Below are 12,789 nucleotides of genomic sequence, written 5' to 3'. Positions count from 1 at the left end.
AGCGAGTATTTCCAGAGACCACTGAAAAAGGGCAACATCTAACATCCTAGATCACATTATTTTTTCTTCTTTTCCTCTGTAAACACAGGATAAAGAATTGAGTATTTTAACAGAGAAATATTTTGACTCCTATGGTACAAAGTGGAAGCATGCAAAGCTATTGGGTGATCAAAGCTTTCATGCTGTTTAACATCATACACATTCAGTTGAGATCCAGTTCCAGTACAACCAAAAAGCTACTTAAACTGGAAAAAGGATCTGATTAAAACACACCCAGAAAAACACCTCTGACATCTTCTGAATGGGCATTTATAAATATATTTAACAAATAAAGATTCCAAGACAGCACCATATGCACCATTTTAAGTTTTCAATTGAGAAAGACTAAAAAAAAATAATGCCATCTTACTGGATGTATGTTTGACTCCAGTTAACAACTGGATGTATGTTCGACTCCAGCAACAACGGGACCCTGCACAACGGCAGTGCGGGATCCAGCAGGCCATCAGACATTTAAGTATACAGCATCCCTACTCATGAAGTGACTTAGGAGTTGATAATCCAAATACCTGCCTGTCTCCATCTATTTTGATCTTTCAAGACAGCCTGCAAAATTCCTTCATTTCTATGTTTGGGTTCAGAAGGAATCAGCAGACCTTGGCAGTATGCCCTTGACCTCTAATGGACGTTGGGCTGGTGGATATTCAAGGCATTCTTTCATAGACCTGAGACCTGTGTGAGCTAAAGGCATTCACTCCTTTCACTCCACTGCCCCCTTTTACTCTCCCTGCCTCGTAAATCTGAAATTCCTTGCAAAATAGGGGAGGAAAGGGTGCAGAATGGAAAACATGCTCTTTCCTCCCTCCCAGAGCTGTCGATTGCAGCACCCAACACTTGTACAAAACTACCATCAGAGCACCCAATACAAAACCACACACACGTGAGCGCACACTCTTAAAAAGTTTTTATTAATTTTCATTGTTTTTTTTTTTTTAAAAAACAAACCCGTCAGTGCAACAGTTCAGTATCCCCTTCCTATCCCCCATCAGTAAGCAGTAATTTTAAAATGAGGAAATACCGAGTGCTGAAGCCAATGGGTTAGCATTTTGCTATTATTTCCTTCTGTCAAACTCTGAAAAAGTCCTCTGTATAAATTAAACAATGAAAAAAAAAATGTTATTTTCAATTCTATGTCATTACAGTCAACAGAATCATAACAATGCATCTAAAATGTGTGACCACAATATATCAGGTATACATTTTTGGGAAAAGAAAAAAGGAAAAAAAAAATATGACATTCTAGACTTGTTAAAATGATAATGGTCCCATATTTTTTATTAACAGGTTAGCAAAACAAAATCCAATGGATTACAATATTTACATGTTATTTGAAAAATTAAGTAGTGATAAAAGCATGTCACAATCATTATTTCTTTTTTTTCTTTTTTTTTTCTTTTTTTTTTTTTTTTTTTCCCATTTTTGGTAACCATTACAAACAACCAATCCAGGTATGGAACTGTTTAAATACATTTGAAATGAGGCCAATTAAAAAACAAATACAGACACAAAATGTATTTATACTTGCCCCTCCAATGTTTTTTCCATGGCCTTCCCTCCCTACTTTGAAAAAGAAAACAAAAAAACCCCAACAAAAGAATTCAAAAGTATCCCCCTAACACACAACTGATGAATCCCCAAAAGCAAAACACCATGCTTCTCAAGTAGCACTTATTCCACAAATGCAACATTTTTGCCATCAATTTATGTGAAGCTCTCTAGGACACCCTTTCCTCAGCAGCTTCCTATTTTCCCCCCTCCCCCTCCCCCAGATCCCCCCAAAAACAAAAAAAACAAACAAAGACACATGCATTTCTAAAACTAGGTTTCAGTCAAGTACTTTCTACTTTTTGGAAAGAAACTTTTTTTTTTCCTTTTTTTTTTTTTTGTTTTGTTTTTTTGTTTTTTTGTTTTTGTTCACAACCATAACATACCATGGGCACCAGATCCTGTATTCATTGCTCAGGCAAAACTCCTTTTAAGTTTGGTAGGCTTTCCACCCAAGAAGTGGTGCAGGATCAGCCACTTAGGTATGCAGGTACCTATTCATTCTACGCTGCTCCCCTCACGCTAAAAGCTAAGGAGGAGGGGAAAAACTTAGCAACTCCATCTTGAATCGAGTAAAAGTAGTTCTTCAGGCTCAATGTCGTATGTAACTATTTCACCTCCGCTTGCAAAAAGATGTGTTAACAGACACCCCTCCCTCCCACCACATCAGAACAAAAAGAAACACACACACCACAGACGGAAGAAAAAAAGGCAGCCAATCTTAACGAAAAGTTACTGGTGTGAGACTGATAGATGTTAGTATGACAAGCAACAGAATGGTTATGAGGACCTATGTGTTTGGCCCGCGAGCTGCATAGCTGTGCCGTAAGTTTGGTTCTTTAGTTTTTTAAAAAAAAGTTAAAACTTCTTTGTTATTTCCATGTTTAAAATTAACAACACAACAACAGCAACAACAAAAAGTTCTATTCACAAGATCTAGTCTCCTTTCCCTGTCCCCCCCCCCTCAAAAAAGAAATACTCGCTTTACATGAGAAACTTAATTGTGCTGTATTTGTAACACCTCAAAGACTGATAGAAAATAAACGTGGCAAACAAAACTGCACAATCAGTCACATGAAATCTATCAAATCCTAAAATTATAACTGAATACTAACAAACAGCTTACCTGGAATAAAGGATGACAATTCACAAACAGTTATCTAGGAATTAAAGTCTCTCTTTTTTTTTGTTTTTTTTTTTACTAAAATAATTAAAAAAATCACAGTATTTTAAGAAATAAAACCCACACTGGGATTTTAAGCACAATTTGTTTTGCTTTCTTTAAAACTTTTTTTCTTCCTCCATTCACCAACTTGCCCAGCAGTCTCTCTACATTTAACCACAACAACAACAGGTAGTACTGACAAATGCAGAGATCTCCCTTGGTTAATTCTGAGGTACTAGGAAACAGGTGACTGTTTTAAGCAAAGCAGTTTCTGTTTTGTTTTTGTTCTCTTTTTTTTTTTTCCTCTTTTTTTTTTTTCTTTTCTAAAGCAGTTACATTTCAGTCTGGAAAAGCGTTATGTATTAAAACTAGAAAAACGCACACAAATTTGTGCGTTGAAGAGTTGTCCCCCTCCCACTTCTTCCATGCTCACGACGCTTCCATTCACAAACAATCCAAGTCTCCACTGCAAAGCATGATGTGTAATGTAGGAATACCGGGAGTTGCTTCATTAGTCCAAGATGAATGTAACTTCCCATCGTCATAATCCAGGAGAAGAGATGCAGTGATGTAATGGAGCCACTTATTCCATCACTTAAATAACTTTAATATACACACACTCACACGGGTACCAGTGCTTTGAAAATAGATCATTCAGTCCTAAAAGCAGCTTTATTTCTTCCTTCTGCCCACCCCACCCACCCACCTCACCCCATTCATCACTGTTCAAGTACGTTGAATAGAATCACACCAAATGCTTATTCGTTTTTGGCCTCTGAGTTGTCTTGGAGAGGTTTGTCAGCAGCTACCATGCTGATTGCTGTTTCACTGTTGTGGGAATAGTCCACTACCATTTTCTCAATGCCTTCTTTCTCTTCTGGCAGTGTGCTAACAGTTTCTTCTATGTCCTCCTTTGGCTGGCTGTCCTCACTGGTCCTGTGCTTGTTTTCGTTTAGTGCCCTGGAAAGCCAAGCAGCAGAAAACAAACACAGTCAATGTGGAGAACAGCAAAGCTAATTTGTGCATATCACACAAGGGGGAAAAACAGTACACTTCCTAAAAACACAGATGCAAGCAGCCCCACCATTGCCACCTCACACTCAAAAGGAGAGGCAATGGAATGAATGCACCGGTAGGACCTATAATATCCTAGCTTTGAAATCAAATCTTTGCTTGTTCTATAATGGGACTGATATGAGGTAAGAGGGAAGAACCCCAACTGTAACTTTTAAAAATGCATTCCCCTTTCCCCAGTCCCTTGTAAACAATACTTACAGGCACCAATCAAAGGCACAAGGAAGAGAGTACTTTTCCCAAAGAGTTAGTAATCCAATGGACTATTTTATAAGTTGAAACATTTCAAGTACTGATATTTAGGAAAACAAGATTAAGGAAAATGTAAGTAATATTTCCCATCCCATCACAGTTAACCGACAATATTGTATTCAACTGTCTTCCACATGTCAGGAACCTCAAATGAAATCTACTCTTTGAAGAGCAACCCTGTCCAGCAAAAAAGATCTCTGCTACCAATGAGATCTTCCATCAAAAAAAGGAAAATTATTTCTTCAGAGATGTCTATCTTATCTGTGATGCGTAGCATCCCACACTGCAAACTTCTATACAAAAGCAAAGATTTTCTCTATGAAGAGGAACTAGTGAAGTTCACAATGTACATTTTAGGATTAAAGATCCTTGAAGATTTTCTTCCCTTGATGACATTTCTCTGCACATATGTGTTATGCAAGTTTAGATGCGAGCATGAGATATAAAAATAAAGGGGGGAAAAAAACCCTGAACATTTCCTTCCTAGAACATCCCATGTAATTTTCTGCCATTTTTATACTGCTCTGCTGGCTGGCAAGATCAACTTACACTTAGGTAAAAGTTAATCCTGGACAAGTGGTATTAACCCTGGGACAATCTCAAGTTTTAGAATCACAGTTAAACCCTACAATCTACAGCCACCCCAGGCATCAGTGTTAAAAAGGATGAACAGGAACTTCCCATGTAGAAACATCTGATGACTGTGTCCACACCTGTGATAACAGAATTGTTCTTTATAGAATTGTGTTTGCCTTCATCACAGGGCTTTTTCGTGAGGTAAGGAATAGGGTGGGGAGAATCCAGAGTGATCTATGTTACCTTTGGTTGTCTTTCAAAGGAATGCAAACCAACTTACATGCCATGTCTCAGCACATGTCGCTCCCACTCAGAGCCTTCTGTAAATGATCGGCCACAGAACTCACACGGGAAGCGTTTCTCTGGAGCACCACTCTCAGGAAACATCATGGGATCTGGAAAAAAAGACAACACGGCCCATGAATCCAGAAGAGGCAGGACAAAAAGGAACCACTATGATCCTACTCTGATCCCCTCTGCTGCACCTTCTCATCCCTGAGAAACAAAAGGACTTACCTATCAAATAACTGTAACTCCCCCAAAGCAAAGCAACAGAGCAAGTGACAAATCACAGGATCATAGAATCACAGACTGGTTTGGGTTGGAAGGAACCTTAAAGTTTACGCAGTTGCAACCCCTGCCACAGGCAGGGACGCCTCCCACTAGACCAGGTTGCTCAAAGCCCCCTCCAATGTGGCCTTGAACACTGTCAGGGATGGGGCAGCCACAGCTTCTCTGGGCAACCTGTGCCAGTGCCTCACCACCATCTCAGTAAAGAATTTCTTCCTAATGTCTAACCTAAATCTACCCTCCTTCATTTTAAAGCCATTCCTCCTTGTCCTAGCATTACTTGCTCTTATAAAAAGTTCTTCCCCACCTTTCTTGTAGGCCCCCTTTCCGAAGTCTTAAAACATATCTGCAAATAAGGGTAACAAGTTTCTACTCCCTGTTCTCGTATTTCAACAAATGGCATGACTGTGGAGTTTTAATTCATCAAACCTGGTAAGCTTAGGCCTAAAATGCCTTGAAAGCAAAATAAAAACACCAAGCCTTTCTATAATTTTTAAATTGGTAGTAAAACTTTAGGAAACAAAGTCTTCCTACATGTGCTCCTTATGATAAGTAGATATTCCTTCATCACAAAATCTCATGGGTTAAGTTCTAAATCTTAACTGCATAGGTGTTTCAACCCATCCTAATCTTTTATACAAAGTGCTTGGGGCCTCACTTGTAGAAGTCTCAAGCACGTAGTAATACAAGTGAAGTCACCGGCAGCTCTGGGAGCGGTATTTCTGAAAGCCAAGCTCTATGTGAATGCAGCCAGCTTTAACAAAAGATGAAACATTTTCTCACAAATTAAGAAGATCACCACACAAGCCATTAAAAATAATTGCATGGACTATCTCACTTGATTCTTCTGCTGGAAATGAGACAGCACCATCTGCTCAGAGCATTAATTCCTTAGCAGGGATTATCTCGAGCAAGAAATCAACAGAATGTCTTTCTGACTCCTCCCAAACTATATAATAAAAGGGATTTTGCTTCATTTTGGTTTTGATCTCCACTCACTTGATTTCTTCACTCTCAGATGTAATCTGTTCAAGATCAGCCTATGCACTTAAAATGCCCACACATTCCCTATTATCTGTATGATAATGCTGTAAATGTATTTTTGGGACACACTTCTCGTTAGTTAACTTTTATTAATGTTCTATATGAAATGCTTCTTATAATATTTTTTTTTGCCTCTTCCCCCTGAAAGGAAAAGGAAAAACAACCCTTTGTATTTCTTTCTGTCAGTGATTTATTATGTGGTTATCACAAAGCAAGGTGCTGTGTCAAGAGGAAGACCAGAAAGTAAGTTCAGGTTACATATGCATTTTAATACCTTATGTGTGATGTAAATTTATAAACACACAGCCACACACAGACTAGTCATGGTACGGGGACAAATATTTACGGAGGGTAAAAGTTTTAAAAGCAAATGCTGTTGTTCTGTGTAAGATTAGTACAGTAAACAATAAAAAGTTTATTCTGGATCTCTGTAGAAAGTTGATATGCAACATAGAGGCTACTCTGCTCAAACAGGCAGCTGGGGTTGGTCAGCCTGAAGAAGAGAAGGTTCTGGGGAGACCCTGTTGTGGCCTTTCAGTTCTTAAAGGGCCTTCTAGGAAAGACAGACTTTTTATCAGAGTCTGTAGTGACAGGACAAGGGCTAATGGTTTTAAAGTGAAAGAGAGTAGATTTAGATTGGACACAGTGAAGAAATTTTCTAATATGAAGGTGCTGAGGTACTGGAACAGTTCCACAGATAATGTGTGTATGTCCCATCAATAGGTAGTCAGATTGGATGAGTCTTTCAGCAACTGGATCTAGTGAAAGATGGCTTTGCCCATGTCAGGGGGATTGATCTTTAAAGGTCCCTTCAACCAAAACCAGTCCATGATTTATACTTGCAATTCCCATTAAGATTAGCAAGTGCTACTCTAGTAAATTCAGTTCCTCTTCAGAAAACACCGTATTGTTCACTCTACTTCCCAATCAGTTTTAACAGAATCATAGAATGCTCTGGGTTGGAAAGGACCTGAAGATCATCTAGTTCCAACCCCACTGCCATGGGCAGGGATGCCTCACACTCGACCATGTCGCCCAAGGCTCTGTGCAACCTGGCCTTGAACACTGCCAGGGATGGAGCACTTACCACTTCCTTGGGCAACCTGTTCCAGTGTCTCACCACCATCACAGTAGAGAACTTCTTCCTTATATCCAGTCTGAACTTCCCCTGTTTAAGTTTAAAAACAGTGTTTTAGTTTTGTTTCTAGGGATGTGAATTTCAACTGCTTCTCTGGAGGACCGTTAAGAACTGCTCTTCTGTGGAGCCTGCAGAAGAGAGGTAACAGACTGCTCAGACACCTAACCTCTCTGCAGTTTTCCTGCATCACACACACAAGCACTCATGGACATTTATTTTTGTCTACTGTGGAAAAACACCTCTCGATTCCACTTTCTGCCAAGACCAAGACATAAAGGTCAGTAAAGACAAACAGTCCCTCTAGGCTGCAGTTCTACCAGGAAGAGCTGTTCTTTCCATGCTGTATGCCAGACACTCTCTTTCCCCCCCCCTCATCTTCTTCCACCCTAGTCAATATATTTTCTACTATCCTTTATTAACAGACAACAACTCCCTTCGTTTCCCATCCAAGACAGCAGTTCAGCTTTGCTGAACTCTGCTGTTCACATGGGCAACAGCACTTTGGTTCACTGTCCAACAGCCCATTTGGAGAAGCAATACATTCTTCTTTGCACCTTCAGTACTGCACATACCAGCCTCAAGTCAAAGTGCTGAATCTAGGCAGCTGCTTGATTCATGGGAAGAAATCCTGGTTCTGACAGTCACAGACTTCAGAGAGGTCAGACAGTATTGGCTTCCAAATACTCAGAGCACACAGAGGCACTCTCAGCAAATCCCACTTCCTGTTAACACCACAAAGGCTAGAATTGCCAAAAGCACCCAAGTGGCATACAGGATTACACAATTTGATGTGGTTTGAAAGCTGTGAAAGCATTAGCCACTGTGACAGGCTATATTTAAAACCATAGTTCTGGTCCTCTGCTAACAGGGCAAACCATTTCTGTGTTAAATCCATCTTCCTAGAATCCACAGGGAGACGTCAGCACACAACTCAGCATTCAGCAACCACCACACCTTCAGTTCCTGTCTCACTGGGACGTTGCTTGGAAGTGTACCTTGCATCTTGCACCTTTGGTAGTAATACATAACTTTTCTAGAAAAATACAGTCAATACATCTGGATATTTTCTAAATACCTTTGCTGTAGCAGAGAGAAAGGCTTTCTGCGTTTTCTGCCTATTTTAGTGTAATGTATTGCACATGGCACCAAATTAAAAGGGATTAAAACTAACAGTTGTGAAACACTGACCCTACAGGCCAGTCAGGAAAGAGTATCTGCAAATCAATACAGAAATACACATGATTTTTTTAGGCTGATCATTAGAACAAGCATGCAGAAATCATTTTAGCTAGTTACAGACCAATAAAGCACAGACACAGGTGGAAAGAGTACAAAATAAAAAATAGTATTAAGACACTATCCCTTATTCCTTAATTATTGACCATATGAAACAGGGGGATAACACTTAGCTATTATCCTTGCAAATTTAAATTTCTAGCAGGAAATTCTAAAGGAAATTTAAACACTGAACTTCACCTTGGGCTGTCCCACTCCCCATGGTGCATTTTACAGGGATTTGCAAGGCTTGGCAGATAGCACCTTCTTCCCCTTGATCTGGATACCATGGCTTCCAAGGTCACCTCAGCACCTGTGCTTGTATGTAATGCTAAGGTAATCCTCACAAGGACAGCTTGACTCTTCATCCCCTGCTAGCTGTGGGTCTATACAAAACATTAATCAGCCTGCTACACCTGCAGCTAAGGTCCTTTAGTCAAATCGTTACACAATCACTGTTCAGATCATGAAGCAATGGGGGTCGAAGCTGTCCCTGAACAGACATCCAAGCATGCTTCCACAAGAGTTACTAATGTTGAACTTTGAAATGTGTATAGAACAAACATTCCTTTAGGTCCTTCTCTGATTTTTCTGCTGCTCCACCTGAGATCTTGTGAAGGATATTCTTCACAGAAACATAAATTGTTGCCTACCCAACTCACTTCCTTTCTCATTTAGGTAAAACCTATCACTAACCACTCTTGAAGTCAAGTGCTAGTGGTAAGTGCAGATTGAATTTATGCTGCAGGGATGCTAAACAAAAGCCAAGATGCTGGGGTCTTGCTATTAAAAGGGAAGAAGCATGACCTGATCCCTCCTATTCTGTAAACAACCTGTGAATTCAGAAATGTCAATTCTTCAACATCTGTAAAGATGTAGGGAGATACACTTTGTCAGCTTGAAAGCTGAAAATTCAGGAGGAAGAAGATAAACGTGGTAGCATACCTTTAGTTAAAATACATAGAACATGGCTGACTGCCTGCATCAGAATCAAGAGGGTGAGTGACTCCAGGAACCTGACATGCAGACATTGAAGGGCTAAAGATGTTAAAGACTTGTGAGCACACTGCATTTAGCTGATGAACTGCATTTAACTGATGAACTGTGCACTAGAGCAGGCTAGACAACACACAGTTTACAACAGATCCTGCAATAACCTGGTTTTCAAGGGGGAAGGTTGTTGGAAGGGAAAGTCAAGAAACCCTTAGTTTAAAAGGATTCAATTTACAGAGGACTTTCCCCCTGCTAATCTAACTTTGACCAAATCAAAAGCATTAGCAAGCACATGGCCTAGCCTTGCTGAAGTCAGTGTGATTAGTCTTAGGTATGAACTTAGGCACATATTTGAACACACAATGGTACAGGGCATGCATGGAAGTGCCCTGGCTCCAGATCTGCCAACTGCAGCAACTGCAACAGGACTGACTCTGTCTGACAAGGAAAGCTGGGCACAGTTAATAACAGCCCATTAAAAAAGTTTGGGCATGACCCCTTTCAGCCTTCACTTGAACAATGTTGAGTGAAAAGCTGACAATTTGTTACCAAAACAGAATCTGACAGACCACTAAAATACTCCACTTACGTAGTTTTCCAGGCTCTTATAGATGTTATCTGCATGGGCACATAAATCACAGATGCTATCTGTGTTTTCTCATAGTACATATTTTCTTAAGAGACAGATAACTTGCAATAAGGATTAGAAACATGAGAGGAGCAGTGTCTTCACAAAAGCCCCATTCTGCTCCTGCTGCCATGCCTGCATGGGTCTACAGGAATGTGTTGTAGAGTCAACAGCTGACCTTGCTTGGTGAGACTGGTAGGGCATGTTGGAGTGAAAAAAAAAAAAAGCCAAACCAAAAAAAGCTGTACTGACCTCTCTCTTCAGTCTTGGGGCTTAACTCTTCTTCTTCTTTTTCTTCTTCATCACTGCTGGAGCTCTCTATTTTCCCCTTCATTTGTTCCAACTGGTCCAAGTTAACACGTCCAACCAGCTCAAAATTACGACTCACCTTTGTATAAGGTATAAAGATACACTTTTTTCAGCAATCAGCACAATCCTCAGCTGTTCAGAAAAATCATCGCATATGTAAAACAAAACAGAGTACACCCCAAAGCCTGATCAGTTAGAGGTGACATGCAGTCACCTGCTCAAATTAACACTCTTTTTTTTTTCTTCTTCTTTTGCTGCTTATTCTGCATTTCTCATTTTTGGTTTTCAAAAATCAATGACATCCAGCAAACACACCCCCCCTCATTTTTTCATGGTTCTGATGCATGAAAATTCAAGAAATGCAAAACACTTTTAAGTTTCATCCCTTTTTTATGGCATCATTCAACCACTGTGATCAAACACTACTATTGTACATCCACACTGAAGGAAAATTTTTTGTGACTGGTTCATTCAGCTTCATTCATGAGAAAGATGGGTCTTTTACTAAGCACATGGCTGCTGTGTGCCACATACACTTTCACTCATTAATAACAGATTAATTTTTGTTACGAAGGGCTGGCTGCAAAGTGCTTTGCAAACTGATACACAGGCTATAATGGGAACACTTCACCCAGCAGTCAAATTCAGCTAACCCTAGGGTGAAACGCATCAGCTACTTAACAGCTCACAGCAGCAGCATGAAAGGAGCAGCTTAGGGCTCAGAAGTCAGGAACTCCACCACATCCAAGAGAAACAGCAGAGGAGCAGTTGAGATTTACAGCAGAGGCAGAGAGCATGGAGCATGACCAGGACACTAGGGCTAATACTTGTTGGATGACAAGCGCCCTCTGAGCTCATTGATCACTGCTGGGAAGGATTTTGGATTCATGTTTCATGCAAAGAGACAGCACTCCAGCAGCACAGGCACTGAGCCACAGAGGCAGACAGGATGGAAATGGAGTGCAGTACAACGCCTCTTGCAAGATGCTGAATGAAATATCAACACTCACTGCCCATTTTTTATCCCTCTGTGGGAAAGCGAATGTGAATGAACATAAGGACCATGTGAATCAGACTGTAGTATATCTCCAAACAGCAAACTACCCTGGTGTGCAGACTCCTAGTACTACTCCATACAGGCAGCTGTGACGAGGTTCTCTTGACTTACAACATTACCCACTGAGATATAAACAAACACGACCACATGCAAGGCATTTAATTCAAACCAGCTCATCCACAGGAACTCTTTAAAGTGCAATATATCACTTAGGTATCTAAGCCCAGAACATGGACACAAATTAGTGTGATATAAATTACCAAAGAGAAATGGAGAAAAGATATCCTGAACTACAAAACTCCATCACCGCACATTCAGATTGGAAGGGAGAGCCAAGTAAGGGAATAATTTTCCTAGTCTGATGTACTGTGTCAAAAGAATGAGGAATAGTGCCTCCTCGATGTGACAGGTGCCTTACTGTGGTGACTAGGAGGCGTGGAACATCTCATGTGAATTGCAGAAGACTCTCCAGAAGTAGTAAAGATGAGGGCAGATAAGGACAGCAGGTCAGCATAAGTTTACAGAGTCCATTTTTATAAGACAGCCAAATACTTTTCAAGCATTACAAGTTTTGCTGGGAATTCTGATGCTAATTATGTCAATATAAATGTATTTGGCTGTGTCATTCAAGTCAATGAAATAGGAGTGAGTTTTTAGGGAGGTACTAGGCAGCTCAGCTCCCTCCAACAGGTGGAAATATGACAAGGAAGCAGTCTAACAAATACTCCAAAACACATTTCAGTTCTGTAATTTAAGTGTTTCTCAGCTAAACAGCTTACAGCTACAGAAATTCAAAGCTAACAGTCTGTGGAAAGCCTCTAATGACTTCTCAGAGACTGTACCAGGTTTGCATTCGGGCACCCCACAAAAACTCCAAAGCAGCCTTGACTTAGGACCTGGTTTTACTTGCTGTTTATCTTTCCCTTGTTAAATGTAAACAGGGATGTATTACCCTCTTTGTTATTAAAATATGCATGGCATGTCACTGCTGCTGCAGTTGCCAGAGCAGTCTTATGTTTGGAATCTCCTGCCTTTTAGAGAGGCTGAATCACACAGCCATAATATTGTTTCACAGCTCCCTCCCCCTCCCCCCCCTTAAAATA

General features: G+C 40.3%; 1 protein-coding gene across 5 annotated transcripts in view; it reads right to left on the bottom strand.

Moving 5' to 3' along the window:
- Nucleotides 1–949: 949 nt before the first annotated feature.
- The window catches only part of ZNF462 (zinc finger protein 462), a 95,173-nt gene continuing 83,333 nt past the window's right edge, over nucleotides 950–12,789 (bottom strand). For 3 of the 5 annotated variants that reach the window (XM_061363673.1, XM_061363676.1, XM_061363674.1), the window contains exons 11-13: nucleotides 10,573–10,708; nucleotides 4,953–5,067; nucleotides 950–3,730 (exon numbers count right to left, since the gene is read on the bottom strand). In XM_061363673.1, the coding sequence (XP_061219657.1) occupies nucleotides 3,529–3,730; nucleotides 4,953–5,067; nucleotides 10,573–10,708 (453 nt within the window). In that variant the 3' untranslated portion in view covers nucleotides 950–3,528. Of the gene's footprint in view, nucleotides 3,731–4,952; nucleotides 5,068–7,373; nucleotides 7,455–10,572; nucleotides 10,709–12,789 lie in introns of all 5 variants that reach the window. The other 2 variants (XM_061363677.1, XM_061363675.1) reach the window with 1 other exon arrangement.

The sequence above is a fragment of the Neopsephotus bourkii genome, unplaced genomic scaffold (genome assembly GCF_033783945.1).
Source record: "Neopsephotus bourkii isolate Nb327-2 ecotype Australia unplaced genomic scaffold, CSIRO-AGI_Nbou_v1 NB_1171, whole genome shotgun sequence".
NCBI lineage: Eukaryota > Metazoa > Chordata > Aves > Psittaciformes > Psittacidae > Neopsephotus > Neopsephotus bourkii.
Note: the sequence above shows the minus strand (reverse complement) of the source record. Positions and strands in the feature narration are given on the sequence as shown.